We start from the raw sequence: 23,880 nt of genomic DNA on the forward strand, positions 1-23,880 counted from the left end.
GGAGTACCGCCCGATTTACTGATTTTTGTGTGCTATAACCCATGCCTTTTGCATGGGCTCGGGCCCCCGTACCCAAATCGCTTACAATTTTTTTGGGCCATTAAAAACGACCAAAGGAACAATAGTCACCACTCAGCCATGTCCGTTCCTCGTTTTTTGCCGTTTTAAGGTCATAAAACTTGAATGTCGCTCAATTCCCAAATTTATAGCCCACACCTTTCGCGTAGGCCTAAACCTTGGGATCCGGTCGCCTAAAAAATTTTCGAGCCATCAAAAATGATCTATGGAAAAATAGTCACCTCCCTGTTATGACCGTGCCCGTGTTTTGTGTTTTAAGGCCATAAATCTTGAATTCTGCCCGATTAACTGATTTTCATATGATATAGCCCACGTTTTTCGCATGGGCGCGGTCCTCTAGACCCGGGCCACCTAAATTTTTTTCGGACCATCAAATATGACCTAAGAAGCAATAGTCATCGTCCCGCCATGACTGTTCCTCGTTTTTGGCGTTTTAGGATCATAAAACTGAAATTTCGCCCGATTACCTGATTTTCATATGCTATAGCCTACACCTTCCGCATGGGCCCGGATCCCCGCACCCAGATCACCTAAAAAACATTTTGGGCCATCAAAAATGACCAAAGGAACAATAGTCACTGCCCAGCCATGATCGTTCTTCGTTTTTTGGCATTTTAGGGCCATAAATCTGGAATTCCGCCCGAAATCTAGATTTTCGTGTACTATAACCCACGCCTTTCGTATGGGCCCGAGCCCCCTGATTCGGATCGCCTACATTTTTTTTGAACCATAAATATGACCTAAGAAATAATATTCACTGCCCCGCCACGACCGTTCCTCGTTATTTTGGCATTTTACGGCCATAAAACTGGAATTTCGCTCTATTCTTTAATTTTCATGTGCTATAGCCCACGCCTTCCACATTGGGCCGGGCCTTCGGACCCGGATCGCCTAAATATTTTTCCAGATCATCAAAAACGATCCAAGAAATAATAGTCACCGCCCTGCCATGACCGTTCCTCGTTTTTTGTCGTTTTAGGGCCGTAAAACGATAATTCCGCCTGATTCCCGTGTGTTATAGCCCACGCCTTTCACATAGGCCCGACCCCTCCATAAAATTTTGCAAGTATTTGGATATTTTTCGAAAGCGAGTTTTTCAAAATTTCAATATTTTTAGAAAAAACTTTTTTCCCACTCATAAAATTGTAATATTTTTTAAAGTAAAATATATGTTTAAACACAATTTCAAATTTCAAATATTATATTTCAACTTAACTCCAAATACTACCTTTTCTTTTCTTCAAAATTATAATTTTTATGTCCAAACACCTACTAAGTTTTTAATCAGTTCTATCTTTATTTTATCCGAATGATTTAGGCCTATGATATTCAGTTCACAAATATTATGTCTTTAACTTAATATGCCTCGGTATTCAGTTCACAAATATAACGTCTCTACGGAGCTTTTTCACCCTATTTAGGACCATGTTTTCTTGCATATTTCCGTCAATGCTGTTCTACAACAGTGGAAAAATGTAATGTAACTTAAGCTTTGTTCAATAAAATATATCACAATAAAAAGCATTAAATAATCAGTGAACTTACATAAGTTTGTACATTGAAAGAAATAAAATCAATATGAACGAAAAGAATGTAACTAAGAAATCTAATACGCTTATCTTTTTGGATTTTTGTTTTCCCTTTTCCTTATCTGGCTGAGCTAGAATGCAAGTAGATATACCATGTTTGGGTTGTGTGAAGTAAGGCAAAATAAAAAAATTGGTTGGTCAGTCAAAATTAATGTATTTGCTATCCGAAAATTATATAAAGTATGTATATTTTCCGTATATAATACGCATATATACAAAAAATATACATTGTCGGCTATTAGTTTTGGAGGCAATTAACAATATACATTTCTCAATTCGAATGATAATTATGTGAGCCGTCTCAACACATGTTAGACCTTTGCGCCACGATTCAGAGTCTCAAGTAAAAATTGCACAAGTTAGCCATTTTTCGGATCGGTAATTGAAAGATAACCGCAAATTCAAATGTAATTAACAATAGTCAGTGCTATAATCTATTTGGCCAAGTTTCTCTAGGCCAAAAGTACTTTTTTTTCAAAGTTGTGGTGTTTGGCCAATCTTCTAGGAAAAAAAATACTTTTGAGTAGAAGCAACAATATTTAGCTTCTCCCTAAAAGAACTTTTTGAAAAACACTTTTAAGAAAAATACATTTGGAATCAGTTTCTTAAAATTTTGCCAAACATTAATTGTTGTTCAAAAGTGCTTTTCAAATTGATTAGCCAAACACAAACTAAGCTAGCGTTTGGCCATAGATTCCCAAATTTATTATGAAAAATCTGATTTGAGTGAAGTTTGGTTTGAAGATGAAATGTGTTTGGACATCTATTTTGGGTGAAGTTTGATTTGGAAAAACATGAAATATGACTTATACCCACAAAATCTAAAAACTATCACAAATATCCAACAGTACCATTATCAATAACATTAATTATAATATCGCAAACCATAGTTCTGAACATAAATAAATTTGATACAAAATTATTATTTTTATAATGAATTACATGATACACTATTAGATGATCGAGAAGATAAAATAACATCGTTATAAAATAATAAATAGCGGGCTCTTTTGTAAAATACAAAAGTTTGGGGGTGATGATCTTTGTAAAATACAACATCCTTAGAAAATAATGCTTTGTAACTGGTAAAATACAACATCGGTAAAATACAACATCGTGACAACATCTTTGTAACTGGTGATGATCTAGAAACTCAGACAGACAATGCTTCTTTGATTTAGAAAATTCGCACAATGTGATAATTCTAATTTTTCCTTGAATCAGAATCTCGCTTTGAAAGCCCCCAAATATTCTTACCTTCAAATACCAAATCCTCAACAAACATGTATTAACATATCTGAATCAAAATAATCGACAAACCTAAGTATAAAAATTGAAGCTGTTGTTTGTTATCATCGGCGGTTCTAGTTGCCGAAGATTGGGAAGCTTCAAATCGGGATAATCGACGGCGACGAACGGGAGATGATACGAATCTGGGTTGGTAAGTCTTACTTTATAATATATATTTGTTTCATCTCTTCTTTCCCAGGGATATAACCCTTGATGTAAAGAGTGGAGGATTATTGATGCGATTCTGAGAAAATGCAGAAAAAGTAGGTCTGAGTGATTATCATACTAGTTGTACAATTCGAGTCCAAATCCAACTAGTTCCGAATATTTTGGGCTTGTCATCGGCAAAATCCTTGTCAATATAGGAATTTACTTGCACGCCCAGTCCAATTCCTAGTTCCTAAATTAGAAAAAATCTGGGCTTGTCATTAGTATTCAAAATCCATGTCAATATAGGAATTTGCTTGCTCGCCTATATATATGTCCTTAGATTCATTTGTCTTGCTATGGAAGCGGTTCTTTTTCCTTGCCCTAGAAATAGAGAAGCCTCACATCCTCAAACTATGGCGAACTGGGCAGAGTTGCCCATCGATCTGATTACTGATATTGCAAATCGTGTTAAAGTGATTGAAGATTTCATTGCTTTTGGTGCCGTTTGTACCTCATGGCGAACTGCTGCTTCAAAGCAAAATTTTGATGTGCTTTCGTCCCAAGTTCCATTGCTTATGTTGGGTGCCAAAGATGACGATTATCGAGAATTTTACTCTCTTTCCAAGAAGAAAGTTTCACGCATATTTCTCCCGGAAGTTGGAGGACGAGAGTGTTTACCATCCGAGGGATGGCTTTGCACCGTGGCAAATAATACGGGGGAGATTAACTTGTTGCATCCTTTCGCTCGAATAAAAATACAGCTTCCCTCCCGAAAAGATTTACTGTCTTTTCATGGTCTCGATTATCTCGAAAGAGCACGTGAAGGAAAGCGTTGGCACTGCATAGACAAAGCTATCTTATCTGCAAATCCATCTCTTACATCAGATTATACGTTGTTGGTGCACTATTATGGAGGAGGTTCTTGTTTGGCTTTTTGGCGACCCGGAGATCTTAATTGGACGGAGATTGATGTTGTTACTGATGGTGGAGTCTGCAATATGATTTTTTGTAAGGGCCAATTTTATTCCGTGAGTTACTGTGGCGAAGTATGGGCTTATGATATTGCAGGGCCTAGCATTACTCAACCAAGTGTACAGACACGCTTGCTTGCTGAGCTGGAAGATGATATGTTTAAACTGCCTTCAGTTCAGTTCTACCTAGTTGAGTTATCTGGTGCACTATTACTTGTTACTCGATATGCAATCAAGAGATTAGGTGAGGATCCAAATGGTACATTTAAGAGCTTTAAATTTAAGATCTCTGAACTAGATATAACCAAAGGTAAATTCAAGGAGGAGGATCTTAAAACCTTGGGAGATTCATCAATATTTTTGGGCCGCAATGGAGCAAGTTGCGTTGACTCTTCTAAGTTTTCAGGAATCAAACCTAATCACATATATTTTACTGATGATTGGTTGGAATATGGTAGAAACGAGGAAGGAGGGGCTGGAAGAGATATGGGGGCTTACAATATAGAAGATGGAAAAATTGAATCATTTTATCCTGGATTGTCAGTAAGTCTTATTTGCCCACCAACTTGGGTTATGCCTTCACTAATAACGTGATTGCAACTTATTGTTTGTTTTGAATTGTTATTTTTATTGTATTATCAGTTTAAAGCTAAGTTAATCTATTTATTCTCCTTCATTGTAATCTTGGCTGGTGGATTGTTGTTGTGTTTAATAGATGATCGAGGCTTATGATATTTAGTTTGCAAAGTAACAATAAAAAAGGAATATTTAGTTTGTAAATTTTAACTCTCTCATTTGATTCCCCCTACATTTATCTCCTTCGAACATGTCATTTTAGTTGTCCGTGTCTTATCTAAAGGCTGGAGGCTGAAGCAGGTTTGATCCCAGGTTCAATGGTAAACCACTAGAGTTGGTAAATTTCAGCTATTGTGCACACACTTATATCCCCACTTAAGAAGGACCATTGTCTACCAATATACCTGGAAAATATTTTGCTTGATAATTTCATATGCTGATGTTATGGTGCTGGAGATCAGAAGACGTTATACTTGCATTTGTTACATTGGCAAAGCTGATCAATAAGAATTACGTATATGTTAATATTTCCTTTTTATCAGTTTAGCCTTTTGTTGCATTATCGCATTTATTTGATTGACTTGGTTGCTTTGATTCTTTTATATTGAGGTACAACCAGCTGAAACTTTTTGATAATTAATCTTTTTAACAACACCAAGGAGGAATTGTCTAGCGATGTTATTGGCTGGTTTTTGTACCTCAATTACACACTGGATCAATGAACTCCAGTACAGAATTTATATCATTTGCAAGTATAACTTGCGGGAAAATCGAGTCATGTTCAACGAACCCTTTAAATTTACTAGTATATTATATAATTTTGGTCACAAGTAAGGTGATGCAGCACATCTATAAACTAAGAATCCTATTTATCTTTTTTGTTATTTTTTCTCTCATTATTTCATTTGAAAAGCCTAAAAGTCATACTTTACAACTTCTGGTACCTGTTTGTATTCCAAAGTAAATTCATGTAGATTAATTAAGTTATTTATACGTGAAGGAGATTCCACATTATATCTTACATAAAACACACACAACATTTTCTAGTTCTTCTCTATCTATAACATATTGTTCTTCTTTTCCCGTTTAGATTTGCAGCTGATGAAGGAAAATTTAGCAAAGTTGCTCCTTGGCAATGATATATCTGGTAGAGATAAGGGTGTCTCATCTTCACCGGATATATCAAATGTAATCACAAACCTGAATAGGTAATTTGACTTGGTGGAAAACTGGCACCACATGCAGTGTATACCTTTAGGGGTCATTGGATTGCCAGATAAGGATACTAATGTTGGGATAAAATTTGGGATTGTATTTATCCCATGTTTAGTTATAGGTATTTGTTAGTCCCGGATAAATTTTATACCAAAATGGTGGGATTAGCTATCCCATGTAGAAGGAGGGATAGCTAATCCCCATGGGATGAATATTCTTGTCTATCCCACAATTGAACGAAACGACCCCTTAATGAATTTAAGCAGAAGTATGCATGCATATAACTAGAAAAAGGTGGTAATTCAACTACTTGTGAATTTCACAAAAGCTATTTAAAGAAAAAGAAAAGCACACATTTTCTTATCAATGTCTAGTATGTTATTAAAGAAAAAATATATTAAGGTTTCTTGTATATGATTATCCTTAGTTTCTCAGATTCTAGCTTCTGTTTCTTTTACTTATTTCTCATGTATGTGCTATATTATAAAAAGCCACTTTCTAAATTATCTTAAAAACACCTCCATCTCTTCCTCTCCTAACTTCGACATCTCTTTTCAGTTTATCAAATGATATTGCGTATTAGACGCACCCAACGGTGTGACCTAGTGTTCATTGAAGTGAGAGTAGAACCATAACATCAGTTTCAAATCTTAGCTGAGGCAAAAACACTAAGAGATTTCGTTCCATCTTTCCAAGCCTTGGTGGGAAGAGTTACTAGGTACCGTGCTGGTGGGCAGTAGCACGTACCCGATGGAATAGTCGAGGTGCGAACAAGCTGGCCCAGACACCAGCATATAAAAAAATGATATTGCATATTAGACGAGTGAGATTCTTCAAAGAAAATGTCAAACCTTTAAGAGAGGCCACAATGTTCATCTGCCCAACAAGCAATTGGTGGGAAGTTTTGGTTCTCTCATCGAGTAAAACAAGGAATGTATTCAAAGGCAGTCTAAGCTAACAAAGTATTAGGCTTTGGGCAGTAAGAGTTTCCAGCTTGGATTGTTAGCAAGTAGCCTAATTTGCAAGTAGGGTGAGCTAATCTCTGCTCTATATAGGCGTGTTTATTTGCATTGGTTTTGTGCAAAGAATTCAGAGAACAAGTGCTTGTTGGAATCAAATGCCCCTTATAAGGTGGCATGTTTCTGTTGGTTGGTAACTCGAAGGCGTGTTTAACACAACTTTCAATTATGTTTGTAACGTTGTTTATGTAGAGGCAAGCCAGACGGTGTTAATCACATATTTTTGCATTGCCATATTACTATGACAATGGTTTCTTAATATGGATGGACTTAAATGGATTATCCCAAAGCTTGAAGATGATATGTTTAAACTGCCTTCAGTTCAGTTCTACCTAGTTGTGTTATCCGGTGCACTATTACTTGTTACTCGATATGCAATCGAGAGCATAGATGATGATCCAAACGGTACTTTTAAGAGCTTTAAATTTAAAATATCTGAACTAGATATAACCAAAGGTGAATTCAAGGAAGAGGAAATTAAAACCTTGGGAGATTTATCAATTTTTTTGGGCCGCAATGGAGCAAGTTGCATTGATTGTTCTAAGTTTTCAGGAATCAAACCTAATCACATATATTTTACTGATGATTGGTTAGAATATGTTAGAAATGTGGAAGGAGGGGCTGGAAGAGATATGGGGACTTACAATCTAGAAGATGGAAAAATTGAATCATTTTATCCAGGGTTGTCAATAAGCCTTATTTGCCCACCAACTTGGGTTATGCCATCACTAATAATGTGATTGCAACTTATTGTTTGTTTTAAATTATTATTTTTACCGTATTATCAGTTTAAAGCTAAGTTAATCTGTTTATTCTCCTTCATTATAATCTTGGCTGGTGGATTGTTGTTGTGTTTAATAGACTATTGATGCTTATGATATTTAGTTTGCAAAATAACAATAAAAAAGGAATATTTAGTTTGCAAATTTTAACTCTCTCATTTGATTCCCCCTACATTTATCTCCTTCGAACATGTCATTTTAGTTGTTTGTGTCTTATCTAAAGGTTGGAGGCTGAAGCAGGTTTGATCTCAGGTTCAATAGTAAACAAGTTAGTAAATATCAGCTATTGTGGACACACATATATCCCACTTAAGAAGGACCATTGTCTACCAATATACCTGTAAAATATTTTGCTTGATAATTTCATATGATGATGTTATGGTGCTCGAGATCAGAAGACGTTATACTTGCATCTGTTACATTGGCAAAGCTGATCAATAAGAATTACGTACTATATGTTAATATTTGCTTTTTATCAGTTTAGCCTTTTGTTGCATTATCGCATTTATTTGATTGACTTGGTTGCTTTGATTCTTTTATATTGAGGTACAACCAGCTGAAACTTTTCGATAACTAATCTTTTTAACAACACCAAGGAGGAATTGTCTAGCGACGATATTGGCTGGTTTTTACCTCAATTACACACGGGATCAATGAACTCCAGAACAGAATTTTTATCATTTGCAAGTATAAGCACATGGGAAAATCGACTCATATTCAACGAACTCTTTAAATTTACTAGTATATTATATAATATTTGGTCTTAAGTAAGGTGATGCAACACATCTGTAAACTAAGAATCATATTTATCTTTTCTTCTTCTTTTTTGTTCTTTTTTACTCTCATTCTTTCATTTGAAAAGCCTAAAAGTCATACTTTACAACTTCTGGCACCTGTTTGTATTACAAAGTAAATTCATGTAGATTAATTAAGTTATTTATACATGAAGGAGATTCCACATTATATCTTACATAAAAAACACACAACATTCTCCAGTTCTTCTCTATCTATAACCTATTGTTCTTCTTTTCCCGTTTAGATTTGCAGTTGATGAAGGAAAATTTAGCAAAGTTGCTCCTTGGCAATGATATATCTGGTAGAGATAAGGGTGTCTCTTCTTCACTGGATACATCAAATGTAATCACAAACCTGATAGTTAATTTGACTTGGTGGAAAACTGGCACCACGTGCAGTGTATACCTTTAGTGGTCATTGGGTTGCCAGATAAGGATACTAAATGTTGGAATAGAATTTGGGATTGTATTTATCCCATGTTTAGTTATGGGTATCAGTTAATCCCAGATAAAGTTTATACCAAAATGGTGGGATTAGTTATCTTATAGAGAAAGTGGGATAGCTAATCCCATGGGATGAATATCCTTGTCTATCCCACAATTGAACGAAACGACCCCTTAATGAATTTAAGCAGAAGTATCCATGCATATAACTAGAAAAAGGTGGTAATTCAACTACTTGCGAATTTCACAAAAGCTATTTAAAGAAAAAGAAAAGCACACATTTTCTTATCAATGTCTAGTATGTTATTAAAGAAAAAATATATTAAGGTTTCTTGTATATGATTATCCTTAGTTTCTCAGATTCTAGCTTCTGTTTCTTTTACTTATTTCTCATGTATGTGCTATATTATAAAAAGCCACTTCTTAAATTATCTTAAAAACACCTCCATCTCTTCCTCTCCTAACTTCGACATCTCTTTTCAGTTTATCAAATGATATTGTGTATTAGACGCACCCAACGGTGTGACCTAGTGTTCATTGAAGTGAGAGTAAAACCATAACATCAGTTTCAAATCTTAGCTGAGGCAAAAACACTAAGAGATTTCGTTCCATCTTTCCAAACCTTGGTGGGAAGAGTTACTAGGTACCGTGCTGGTGGGCAGTAGCACGTACCCGATGGAATAGTCGAGGTGCGAACAAGCTGGCCTAGACACTAGCGTCTAAAAAAATGGTATTGCATATTAGACGAGTGAGATTCTTCAACAAAAATGTCAAGACCTTTAAGAGAGGCCACAATGTTCATCTGCCCAACAAGCAATTGGTGGGAAATTTTGGTTCTCTCATCGAGTAAAACAAGGAATGTATTCAAAGGCAATCTAAGCTAACAAAGTATTAGGCTTTGGGTAGTAAGAGTTTCCAGCTTGGATTGTTAGCAAGTAGCCTAATTTGCAGGTAGGGTGAGAATCTCTGCTCTATGTAGGCGTGTTTATTTGCATTAGTTTTGTGCGAAGAATTCAGAGAACAAGTGCTTGATGGAATCAAATGCTCCTTGTAAGGTGGCAGGTTTCTGTTGGTTGGTAACTCAGGCGTGTTTAACACAATTTTCAATTATGTTTGAAAAGCTGTTTATGTAGAGGCAAGCCATACAGTGTTATAGCTTGTATGGCCAAGCTTCTAAAATCAGCTTATTTTGAGAAGTACTTTTCTCAAAAGTACTTTTTTAAAAAGTGCTTTTAGTGAGAAGCAGTTTGTGTTTGGCTAATTAATTTGAAAAGCACTTTTGAGCAGTAATTAGTGTTTGGTCAAGCTTTTGAAAACTGCTTCTAAGTGTATTTTTTTCAAAAGTGCTTCTCAAAAAAGTGCTTTTAGAGAGAAGCTACTTTTTTCTGCTTTCAAAAACCGCTTCTGTTTCTCCTCAAAAATACTTTTTTTTCCTTCCAAAAGCTTGGCCAAACACCTCAATTTTTGGCCAAAAAAAAAAAACACTTTCGGCCCAAAAAAAAACTTGGCCAAACATGCTATTAATCACATATTTTTGCATTGCCATATTACCGCTCAGCTATGACAATGGTTTCTTAATATGGCGGGACTTAAATGGATTATCCCAAAGGATATGTGTGAGCTGCTGAAATGCTGGAACATTAGAGGGAGGACAACAAAAAAAAGTGGAGCACACTGTTCCTGCATGTGTATGGTGGATAGTCTGAAGCACGCCGTTCGCCTGTAACTTCATCTCACGCCGCCGCTATAACTTCGCCTCTCGCCGCTGCCATAACTCAGCATATGGGAAAAACAACTCCTCATCATTATGAAGATCTTACTGAGAGAAAAAAAAAAGAGAGATGCTCCTGCTTTGGATAACATCAAATGCGATGTTCCCAAATGTAATAGGACGTTTACCTCACTGGAAAAACTTAAACTGCATTACGAGGCAATCCACACTTAAATTGCAACAGTCCTGGATAAGCCGCGCACAAAACTTTTTCTGGGCATTGAAATGCTCATGGGTTTCTCTGCAATCAAGATTCTGTTCATCTCCATTTCTTTCGTATACCCAAAAAACATAGCTCTCATAACCCATGATTCTGTTTTTGATTTTTGGCCACCATTTTCGCCCTCTTTTTCTATCTCTCCAGCTCCAATTTTTTCTCCTACTAAGGAATTTCTTGTTCCTGCTTTGTTCGTAATTGGTGATTCGTCAGTTGATTGTGGTACCAACAATTTTCTTGGAACTTTTGCTCGTGCTGATAGGCTTCATTATGGACGTGATTCTGATACACATCAACCTACTGGACGCTTCTGCAGTGGAAGAATTCCTGTCGATTATCTTGGTAATTTTATTTTTCAATTTCTTGGTACTTTTTTCTTTGTATAAAACTTGTTGAGATTCTTTTCAATTGGGTTAGTGGGATTTCTTGAAAAGTTGAGAATGTTTCTATTGGGTTAGTAAGATTTTGTGAAAAGGTTGAGAGTTTTTCAATTGGGTTAGTGAGATTTGAGATTGATGTGTTTTTGATTAACTGTCAGTGAGAGAAATGATTGGACTTTCAATTAAATGGTTTATGGTTCTTTTTCTGTTAATTTCTTGCCTGATTAAATGGTTTATGGAAAGTCTTGGTTTGTAATTTTTCTAAGGTATCTCAGTGATACATTCTTGATCTTTTTGAAGAAATTTTGGGTTAAGACTGCTAATTTTCCATTTTTGTTGATTTGATTATATCAGCATTGCGTCTTGGATTACCATTTGTGCCAAGTTATCTAGGGCAGGCTGGTTCAATTGAAGACATGATTCTTGGTGTTAATTAATCTAGGGCAGGCTGGTTCAATTGAAGACATGATTCTTGGTGTTAATTATGCTTCTGCTGGTGCTGGCATTATTTTCTCAAGCGGCTCTGAATTGGTACATTTTCATTATATATACTTTCTGTTTTAATAATCATATACACTGTAACTATGATCAATTTTATGGTGAGTTGTTGATTTTAATGCTTAGATTAGTATTTAAACTAGATGAGTAATATTTGTGCAGGGTCAGCATATCTCACTTGCACAGCAAATAGAGCAGGCCACTGAACACTATTCAGCAGTTTATAATGACTATTGGTGAGGAAACAACAGCTGATCTGATGTCAACTTCTGTGTTCTACATTTCAATCGGGGCCAACGACTACATTCATTACTATCTCCGGAATGTATCTGATGTTCAATCTGTTTACTTACCCTGGAGCTTCAACCAGTTTTTGGCACAGACAATGAAGCAGAAAATTAAGGTGCAGTGTTATATATGATCTTAACACCTTCTTTTATTGTCTTCTGTGATCATATTATATCGTCGACAGTTTCCTTTTGAATACATTGAATTTTGCAGCTATACACAATAGTTTGTTCTTAGAGTTCTAAGGTAAATAATGTCTCTCTATCTAGCACAGATTGTAAGGCACACCTATATGACCAAGAAAGCTGCTCATTGACATATTTAGGGACAGGGAAATTCAGTACTTGATTTAGTAAAATTAGAAGAAGAGTATGGTTTTCTCTACTTTTAATGTCACTTAAGCCTATAAACCAATAGGTGCAAACATATAAAAAGATGAATCAACCCTCTCGTTTGACAACCTATAAATCACCAAGAGGAAGGAAACAAAATTGTTGAAAAGTTATAGCTTGGTCTAAACTATTTCAGCTGAGAATTATTCAGAAACTCACTGAATTCTCAAAATGGAGATTGCTAATAGGATAACATTTTGAAACTTTGAAGTTTGAACTATTAGTTTAGAATTTATGATAACAAAACTAAAATAAACTCTGTAATAGTAGTAGGCATTTGATTCCATCAAGCACTTGTTCTCTGAATTCTTTGCACAAAACTAATGCAAATAAACACACCTACATAGAGCAGAGATTAGCTCACCCTACCTGCAAATTAGGCTACTTGTCCAAGCTGGAAACTCTTACTGCCCAAAGCCTAATACTTTATTAGCTTAGACTGCCTTTGAATTATGGGTGTTTAATGGGCGGGCTGGACACAAAAAAAATCAGCCCGTCCGTTTAACGTTGCAGGCTGTACTTTTTCGGGTTTTTTTTGTCCGTCCGGGTTCTGGCTTAGCGGGTTGTTAGCGGGCCATGGATATTTTTTTTTAAAGTAAATTTTGTTTTTCTTATTCAATGTTATTGATACTTAAGTGTTTGCAAACTTTTAAAGCTTAGAATTAAACTTTGAAGTTTAAAATTTTAAATTTGAATTTTATAGTGTTAAAATTAAAATTTGAAATTAAGTGGATACAAAAAATTATTTAATAAGACCTATATGTAAGGATCAAGCTCCGAAGACTTTTATTTGATATTTTTATTGAATAATATATAATACTTCAAATTAAGTTGCAAGTTCTTTTTTGATTTTGTTATTTTTGAACTTGCAAATTAAAAGTTTACAACAATTATAAAAAACAAATAGTACATCGCATGCTTTGCATCATTTTTGTAAGTTCATCCATGTCAACATGAGGTTCTTGGTTTCCGGCATTGGTTGAATCAGAACCATAAACCATTATATCTCCAATTTCTTGGTCCTCCGCTTCATCTACCTCGTCACGCCCTTGATTTCGTCGTTCTGATCTTATCCAATCTCTGAAGCACACTAGAATTTCCAAAGCGTTGCTACCCAATGAATGGCGGGTATCTCCTAGTTGCTGCCTTGCTTAGCTAAATGCGCTCTCTGATGCGACTGTTGAAATCGGCACATTTAGCATGTCTCGAGCCATGGCAGAAAAAGGAATATTTGCATCTACAACAGAAGAAGCATCAACAATGTTAGCATATAATATTTCTAAATACTTGTGTAGATCAGAAATACAAGTGTCAATATCAGGAGTTGGTAAGTCCAATATCCATATAAGAATATAAAGCAGTGATTAATTGGTGACAAGTGGTCATTTTGATAGAAGGGTTTAAAATAGCACCAATTAGGTAAATAGGGGGAATTGGATAAAAATATTTTTTAAACTTATCTAGCATAGATTCAACAGCAGAAGTATATCCTTCTTTCTTCTTCAAATTGTGTACTAAAAGAGAAATTTCAGTAATATGAACTAAACCATTTGCAATAGTAGGATAATAAGCTCCAGAAAACTCAAGTGTACCACATAAAATTTTTGTAAAAACTTTACAACATCTTCAATGACATCCCAAGTTCTAGATGTTAACAAACGGCTAGGATCGGTACAATGAGAATTAGCAACTTCAGTTATAGGCATTCTATATTTATAACAACATTTTAAGAATAAATAAGTATAATTCCATCTAGTAACTATTTCTTCAGGCATGAGTCTTGGTTTTAGTCCATAGTGTAGACATTTTTCTTTAAATGCATTTAATCTAGCACTTCTATTATTTCCTTGAATTACACCAACAACTCTTCTAACTAAAGTGATATCATCTCTAAATAATTCAATGCCACTCTTCACAATCAAATTATAAATATGACATGCACATCTAACATGAAATATTTCAGGAAGTGGTGGGTGTAGATGCAATTTTAATATTGTAATAGCAGCATTGTTGTTAGAAGCATTATCAAATGACACACATAAAATATTTTCTGCAAGATTATAAAATATAGAAACTTTATGGATAGTATTACTTATAAATGTACCAATATGACTTTGATCTTCATCATATTTAAAAGCAATAATACGTTTTTGCATACAAAAATTACCATCTATCCAATGGCATGTAACAGTCAAATAATCATTACCATTTACAGCACAACCAATATTAGAAATAAGAGAAATTCTACAAGAAAGACTGGAGAACAAATAACGTATGTATGTATGATATTGTCCAAAAAGCCTAAAGATATCAGCTCTACAAGTACTTCTAGGAATACCTTTAAACAAAGGGTTATAAATTCTTTGAATATAAGTAACAAGATATGGTGAAGCAGCAAAACTAAAAGGTAGACAACCTAAAATAATCATTTTAGCTAATTCTTCCTGATCTTTCTTAATATCGTATTTACCCATTAACCCTCCAGTACCCGGGTTAAGTTTTTGTTGCCCATCTTCCTCATCTACTCCCCAATCAAGAGGGTGGTTGTCTACCATGTGCCTATGAAGTTGACCCGTTCCACCTCCCTTACCGGGTCTCATGTTTATAAATATCCTTACAAATTCTACATCTTACATAATTTTTATCTTCTTCTAGTATGTCAAAAAAATTCCAACACTTACTTCTTAATCTTCGATTCTTCTTAATAGGGAAGGGAGGCCTACTTGTATTACCACGACTTTCACCCCTAATATTTTGAGTTTGACTAGCATTACCAGGTGTAGCTGGTGGTATTTCAAGATTATCAGGTGATGGAAATGGAATATCATCTAAATTATCATCTAAATCATCATCTATACCATAATTTTCTTGAAGTCCCTCATAATCTACATTTAAATTTTCACGTGAACTTTCAAAAATATGTGTAAAGCTACTAGAAGAACAAGCACCACCTCTTGATCTTTTGGAAGTTTTCTTACTACCACCTCTACTAGTGCACGCTTTTTGGCTGCTCTAAATATATCCATTATGTAAATTAAATTAATAATTGTAAATAATAAAATAAATGTACACCAAAGAAGAGAAAGATATAGAACGAGTGTACCGGAATTCCGGATGCCGCACTAAATTTGATATCAAAAACCAAACTTCAATTGATAGATCGATACTTGATAGTTGATACCACACTTCACTTGAATACTTGATATTTGATAATAATAATTTTGTAATGGCTAAACTAAATATTTGATGAAACTTGAAATAATAAGTAATTGAGAATTTAAGAACAATAATCAATAATATCAAGAGAGAATTAGAGTAGTAAGAGAGTGAATTGTGAGGAAAAATGAAGAAGGGGGCTATTTATAGTTTTTAAAAGGTTAAAATTGTAATTTATCAAATATTAGGGGTGTGGGGACTATTTTCTTAAGAGGGTAGGCCGAAATGGCCATTTATGCAAAAAATGGTCGTTGGCCAACGATCATATTTGAATTTGACCGTTGGCAACGGTAAAAAAAAAAAAATTAATTTTTTTTTAAAAAATAAAATAAAAATCGGGCTGAACGGGCGGGTTAACGGGCTTAGCGGGTTCCAGTGCATTGATATCAAAAAACTGTTCGTTTGAAACCTGCTCCCCGCCCAACCCGTCCCAGCCCGCCCCCACGCTACAGTACCAGACTAACCCAGACTGAACTGGATTGTAAACGGGTCAGTCCGACCCGATTAACAGGTATACTTTGAATGCATTCCTTGTTTTACTCGATGAGAGAACCAAAACTTTCCACCATTTTCTTGTTGGGCAGATGAACATTGTGGGCCTCTCTTAAAGGTTTGACATTTTCTTTGAAGAATCTCACTCGTTTAATATGCAATATCATCCTCTACCTCTATATCAACTTCAGAGCTTCTGTTTCTGAGCAAAGCAAAACTTACCAACCCAGATTCGTATCATCGCCTGTTCACCGCCGTCAATTATTCCGGTGAAGCTTCCCAATCTTCGGCCAATTTTTATACTTAGGTTTGTTGATTATTTTGATTCAGATATGTTAATACATGTTAGCTGAGGAGGTGCTCATTTGGTATTTGAAGGTAAGAATATTTGGGGGCTTTCGAATTATCACATGACTCATATATTATTCAACCTCAAAACATTTTCTGAATCAAAGAAGCATTGTCTGTCTGATTTTCTAAATCATCACCAGTTACAGAGATGGATGCTCATTGTGGTGGGGTTTAAATTTCAGCTTATAATGCTGGAGTTTAACTTATATAAGTTTGAATTACAGCAAATTGTACCGGAGTTTTAAATTATAGAAAATTTAAACTCCAGTATATTTTTACAGTAATGGTTTGTGTTTGGCTAATCAATTTAAAAAATATTTTTGAACAACAATTAATGTTTGGCTAAACTTTAAAAAAACTACTTACTCATGTATTTTTCTTAAAGTCGCTTTTCAATAAGTGCTTTTACGATTTTACGGAGAAGCTATTTTTGTTGTTTCTCAAAATTGATGCTTTTACTCAAGATCACTTTTTTTCCCCTTATAAACTTGGCCAAACTCTACAACTTTGAAAAAAAATATGCTTTCGGCCTTAGAAAAACTTGGTCAAATAGACTATAGCATTGTGACTATTGTTAATTACATTCGAATTCACATCTATCTTTCAATTACCAATCCGAAAAGTGATTAACTTGAGCAATTTTTACTTGAGACTATGAATCATGGCGTAAAAGTCTAACATGAGTTGCTAAGGCTCACATAATTATCATTCGAATAGAGAAATGTATATTTTTAATTGCCTCCAAAACTAATAGCCGATAACGTATATTTGTTTTGTATATATGCGTATTATATACAAAAAAATATACATACTTTGTATAATTTTTGGATAGCAAATACATTAATTTCGGCCGACCAACCAGTTTTATATTTTGCCTTACTTCACACACCCCAAACATGGTATATCTACTTGCATTTTAGCTCAGCCAGATAAGGAAAGGAAAAACAAAAATTCTAAAAGATAAGTGTATTAGATTTCTTAGTTACACTCTTTTCGTTCATATTGATTTTATTTCTTTCAATTTCAATGTACAAACTTATGTAAGTTCACTGATTATTTAATGCTTTTTACTGTGATATACTTGATTGAATATAGCTTAAGTTACATTACATTTTTGTTTTTCCACTGTTGTAGAACACCATTGACGGAAATATTCAAGAAAACTTGATCTTGGACAGGGTGAAAAAGCTCTGTAGAGACGTTATATTTGTGAACTGAATATCAAGGAGGGATATCAAGTTAAAGACATAATATTTGAGAACTGAATATCATAGGCCTAAATCATCCGGAGAAAATAAAGATGGAATTGATTAAAAACTTAGTACGAGTTTGAACATAAAAATTATAATTTTTTTTAAGAAAATGGTATTTGAAATTTGAAATTGTGTTTGGACGTGCATTTCACTTGAAAAAATGTTACAGTTTCTTAAGTGGGGAAAAAAGCTTTTCTGGAAATTTTGAAAAACTCATTTTCAAAAAATTTCCAAAAACTTGAAAAATTTCATGGACAAACACAATTTTAAAAAACAATTCCGAAGAAAAAACAAATCTATGAACAAACATCATCCATCAGCCAGGATAACAAAGAATATAAGTAAATTATACGATGATTATACACATATTATACATGGATTATATATATATATATATATTATATTTGATGACTATTTTAAATTTAAACACTTGGATAGACGACTATTTAAGTTAATTTTTCATAAAAGAAATATGTTTAGCTCAACTTGTCCAAGTCTGGATAGGTTAGATGTATTGGATACATGCATTGTATATTTCATAAAAAGAATATGTTGTTCCTAAGGAAGCATCATGTAACGACCCGGCCAGTCGTTTCGAGTATTACAATCCCGTCTTCCCATTTACTGCTCAAATTGTGCTTTTCGGTTGTTATTTGACTTGCCGGGGGTAATTGGTTCGGGTCCGGTGATGTTTGGAATGATTTGGAACACTTAGTTCCAATGTTTAGAACTTAAGTTAAAAAGGGTGATAGGATGTTGACTTATGTGTAACGACTCCGGAGAAATTTTGCTATGAAAATTAAGATTTTGTGGTGCTGAGGAAGATTAATTAGTACAAAGAAAACTTTTTGCGGTAAAATAAATAAAAATATCATTTATGCGGCCCACTATGCAGTTGCAGAATCACTCTGCAGACTGCATAATGGCCACAAAGTGAATCAGGAGTGGGGCAAGTGTGGAGGAAAGTTTGCGGCGCATTATGCGACCGCAGATCAGTTTTGCGGTGCATTATGCGACCGCAGAATAAGTCTGCGAACCGCATAACGACCGCAGACTGAGGCATCGTTGCCTAGTTCCGGAGGCCATTTTTGCGACCATTATGCGGGCCGCAGAAGCATTATGCGACCGCAAAGTGTGTTTCGGGGCTTTATTTTTCTGGTTTTATAAATCCGACCCCATTCTTATAAAACACTATTGGCGGTCATTTTTAAGGGTTTCATATGATATTTTAGAGAGAGGTGAGAGCATCTTAGAGAGACAAAGTGAAGACCTAGTCATTTGTCCATCAATTCTTGTTCAAGGTTTGAAGATTTCCCAAGAATCTTGCTAGGGTTTCAAAGATGTAAGAATTTCTAACCCTATTCTTCAATTTCGAGTTTGGAGTAAAAGATGGGAGATTAAGAATATGATTCTTGGGTGTGAGAGTGTTATTTATACATACCAATAAGGTTGTGGAAAGATTGTTGAGTTCAAATGGGTAAAGATTGACTTGAAAATGGTAGAAATCTTCAAAGATTTTAACTTAAGATTTGAGGGTCGAGTTGATATCGTAATTTGGCAAAATTTATATGGTTGGACTCGTGATTGAATCGGCATTCATATTTTATAACTTTTATCGGGTTCCGAGACGTGGGCCCCACGGGCGATTTTTGAGCTAAATTTCGAATTTTGTTGGAAAATTAGTATTTTCTTATGGAATTAGTTCCAATAATTTTCATTGACTAAATCGGATTATTTATGGATAGATTCGAGGCGTTTGGAGGCCAATTCGCTAGGCAAAGTTGGTCATGAGGGTACGAAACCCCACTTGAGGTGACGCACATGGTATGTGGCAGGCGTGTGGGCGTGCACCGTAGAAATTGTGACTTGGTCAAATTCCATGGAACTGTGTAGTTAAATAATCTGTTGATATCCATATATTCTCTACGTGTTAGAGAAAATTGTGGTGAGACTCGTATTAAAAATCATGCTTAGACATATGTTGTTATTTTTGGTACCCACTGGATCATTTTTGTGGTTGAATTATATGTTCAAATTGTAATTTCACACTTAGTCATATTCATTTATTTCATATCATATCTCAGTCTCTGCTGCTATTTATTGATACATCATATTATCATTTTTGGGTTGATTTTTCATGACATCTTGAGCCCGAGAGACTTGAGAGATTGATGACTGAGTGAGGCCGAGGGCCTAATTATGAGGATATTTATGGGATCGAGCTGCGCGCCGCAGCATGTTTCATTGTTATATGCCATGATTGGATTGATATAACGCTTGGTCTGAAGGAGCCCCTCCGAAGTCTGTACACACTCCCAGTGAGCGCAGGTACTTACTGAGTGTGAGTGCCAAGTACTGAGTGTTGAGTGACTGAGATGAATGAGTGATTGTGAGAAAAGAGTGAATGTGAGGTTGGAGTGAATGAGAGGGCTGAGTGACTGTTACTCTGAGAGGATGCATTGATTCCATTATTGCTGCATTCAGCTGTCATATATCATTGTTTTGGAAAACTCTGAAAGACACTATTTCTGTTTCAGTCAATTTTGATATGAAATTACTGTGGAATTTTAAATGTTGAACTTGAAAGCATGCCTACCCTTTATGTTGGAAAGTACTGTATTTAGACTTAGCTGTGAAGCTCATCACTACTTTTAGTTCTTTATTTATTATTGTTACTTGATGAGTTAGTTGCATTCATACTACACCCTACACTTCATGTGCAGATCCAGGTGATTTCGGACACAATGGGTGTTGATTCTTTCCCACAGTTGACTTTTCGGAGATTCAGAGGTAGCTGCCATGTTTCGCATACCTTGTCTCTCCTTCCCCATCCTTTTGTTTATTGTATTTGGTCTCAGATTATTATAGACCATGTTTTTCAAACTTGTAATGTATAGATGCTCATGTACTCAGTGACACCAGGTTTTGAGAGTGTTTGTATTGGTATTTACGAGATTTTTGGTATTGTATTTAAACATTATGTTTTCAAACTTAAAGAAAATCATGGGTTATTGATGTTGTCGGTTTTTCTAGTATTGAGATAGGCGCAATCACGACAGGTTAGGATTTTGGGTCGTGACAAATCATATCTACATGTGTAATAGCAAAGATGAAAAATGCAAAATACCAAAACTTATAGACTAACAAAGCTACTAGACATCAAAATACAGATGGGTTTTTGCATATGAGTATTATTAAGCAAATGAGTGGATCAATCCAAATTGCAGCATCAAACTCAAACAAGACTTTTTGCGAGCTTTGATTACAATAGCAAGTTGTTAACTTGTGGCCACCATCAGTAATCAGTTTAATACTACATCTACTTTTGACCATGCTGTAATTTTTGTACCACAAGTCTGTTCACATTGTAAATCTTAGTTACAACAAAGTGAAATGATCTATACAGTTGATGCATCATATTCATCACCCAATTATATTACAAAAAAGTGAAATGATTGTATCATATAACTAGTTAATTAGCCCGCGCTTCGCGTGGTCAGACATTTCTTTTATTTCAGAAAATTCAATTGATAGTTGATGTAGAAGAAATAAAACTTTTATAGTACTATAAATAAGAAACACATATCTTATATGTAAGATAGAATTTTCAAAATATGTGAGCAGACGCATATATTGTCATGGGTTGCTTTTCATCATCGATCCATGACCCCTTGGACGAGTCCCGTGGCGTCCCGACAAGCCTCCCAATGCCTAGTGTCACGGTCGGCCCCGTGGTCTCGGCAGCGCCCAGCAGCTGGCGAGTGCCAACAGTGTCGCGCGCACTAACAATGCCGCACATACAAACCATCATGTTGCGAAAAGCGTCGCACACACAGACAATGCCCCGCGCGCAGATCCAATGCCAAGCGCCTACGCCCAGCCGCAGACAGATCCATATAGTGCCCCACGCGCCATCAGCATAACGTGCGCAAACCCTGATGCTCAAGACAAAGTTGCTGCCATCTGACTTGCTTCTACCTTGTAGAATACTAAGTCCTTTTCATTGTATTTATAGAGTAGTTTTACTTCATTCATTTTCAGTGTACTTCTACAGCTTTCATAGGTTTACTCATGTAACTTTGGTTTATTTTTTTTAAGAATTATTAAGGGGGACCAAAGTATTCAAACATTCAAGCATTCAAATAATTCTCTGTACTGGTGTCTCTCCCCCCGACACCGCATTGCATCTTGTAATAACTTGCATCATCATCAATACAATCATCAGCTTTCATCATCAATTGCTTATTTTCCGCTTCTCAATTGCTCACCACATTAGTTTTTCCGTACAGCACTGACAATCTAGTCTAGCGTACGAAGGGGACCTCAGTTGGCGCATAGCAACCACACTGACATTGGTTGCTTAGCCTTACATCGCCCTTCTAAGGAACTTCAGGAAGGCACCGCGTAACAGTTGGTATCAGAGCCTAGGCTCAACATCGGACGAGGGAACTCATTTCCATCATCACCATTTCTAACCATGGTGAATTACGGGTATCGCATCGTGACCCTTTAAGAGACGGTTGACGTATTACGGCCCATCGTGGATACAGTGCATGATCTAAAAACCAGCCTACTGCAAAGGTTGGACGACCTGGACCGTAGAATGCGTTAGGCCGAAGTTGACATAGCAAACATCAGTCACGACTCTGAGGAAGACCGGAAAATGGCAGCCGTCAAGGCAACCAAAATTTATGGTAAATTCGAGGACCTCCAACAGGAGCGTGCCAAAGATTTAGCCCATCGGCATCTAGAGGCAGACTGACTGACCGTCATGCATCAAACCACAGACAACTTGACAGACCATCTCAATGTTGTTAATGCTGCCCTTCAAAGCCTACAAAAGAGGCGAAAACCAAATCAGGGGTGCCATGAACATTTCCCCCATGCCACAAAAGCTGAAAATTCCGGAGCCCAAGCCATACAACGGATCCCGGGATGCTAAAGAAGTGGAAAACTTCATCTTCGACATCAAACAATACTTCGATGCCGTAGGACAGTTGGAAGAATCCAAAAAGGTAGCAACTGCAGCCATGCATCTTCAGGGTGATGCTAAACTCTGGTGGCGAGTCAAATACGAAGCCATCAGGGCCGGTGAAGATACTCTCAACACATGGGCAGAATTGAAGGCAGCCATACGCCTGCAGTTCTTCCCCGAGAAAGTGGAATACAAAGCACGGAGAAAGTTGCGTGAACTCCGCCATACCACGTTGGTGTGGGACTACGAGCGAGAATTCTCCGCACTCATGCTAAACATACGGGATATGGGGGACAAAGACAAACTGTTTGCATTCATAGAAGGTTTGAAACCTCATGCTCGTATGGAGCTGCAAAGACAAATGGTAGATACCCTGCCCAAGGCCATTCAAGCTGCAGAGTGCCTTGGGGATTATTATTTGGAAACTCAGAATGATAGGCCCCAGCTTCCTGTTCGAGGGGGATACAACGGGAGCCAACCTAGCAATGGTGGCCCTAACAGAAACGGAGGAGATCGAGGTACATCCAAATCTAAGACTCCTTTCTTAAGCAGCAATAGTGCTGCATCAGTTAACAATAATCAGGGGAGAAAGCCCCATTCAGAATGCCGTCATTGCGGCGAGGAATATTGGAACAATCAATGTCCCAATACACAGATCAATGCTCAACAGACTGTTGGAGACGAGTCAGATACTGACAACTTAGACGGCCTAGAACAAGTAGGTGCCTTCAACGCATTTATTGGCTCCATTCATAATACCCTGGAGGGAACCAGTGCCGGTAACCCCAAGAAGAACGCATGCCCAATTGTCAAGAAAGGGAAAGAAAAGGCAGATGAGAGGCCTCCCACTACCCAAAAGAGGAGCTTAATATTCGTCGACATGAAAGTAAACGGCAAGCTTATTCGGGCATTGATAGACACGGGTGCTATCCACAACTACCTGGCCTCAACTCAGGTGCAGTGCCTCAGTCTAGTGGTGAAAAAGAGTAGGGGTCATGTCAAGGCTATCAACTCTCCATCTCAGCCAGTGAGTAGAATAGCCAAAGAAGTGCCAATGAAGTTTGGCCCATACAAGGGAATATTCGACCTACGCATAGCTATCATCGATGACTTCGAACTGATAGTGGGATTGGAATTTC

At 36.2% G+C, this 23,880-nt stretch overlaps 2 protein-coding genes and 1 pseudogene across 2 annotated transcripts; all 3 read left to right on the forward strand.

Moving 5' to 3' along the window:
- Window positions 1–2,721: 2,721 nt before the first annotated feature.
- Window positions 2,722–20,747, forward strand: LOC138896983 (GDSL esterase/lipase At5g08460-like; annotated as a pseudogene).
- Window positions 3,107–4,858, forward strand: LOC138896982 (F-box protein At2g26160-like). Its single transcript, XM_070182910.1, has 2 exons — window positions 3,107–4,322; window positions 4,537–4,858. The coding sequence occupies exons 1-2, from the start codon at window positions 3,464–3,466 to the stop codon at window positions 4,581–4,583; spliced, it is 906 nt and encodes a 301-aa protein (XP_070039011.1). The 5' UTR covers window positions 3,107–3,463; the 3' UTR covers window positions 4,584–4,858.
- LOC138898248 (uncharacterized) lies at window positions 7,149–7,628 on the forward strand. The gene has a single exon (XM_070184301.1). It carries the CDS (start codon window positions 7,149–7,151, stop codon window positions 7,626–7,628), a length of 480 nt encoding a protein of 159 aa, XP_070040402.1.
- Window positions 20,748–23,880: the final 3,133 nt, after the last annotated feature.

The sequence above is a fragment of the Nicotiana tomentosiformis genome, chromosome 8 (assembly GCF_000390325.3).
Source record: "Nicotiana tomentosiformis chromosome 8, ASM39032v3, whole genome shotgun sequence".
Taxonomy (NCBI): domain Eukaryota; kingdom Viridiplantae; phylum Streptophyta; class Magnoliopsida; order Solanales; family Solanaceae; genus Nicotiana; species Nicotiana tomentosiformis.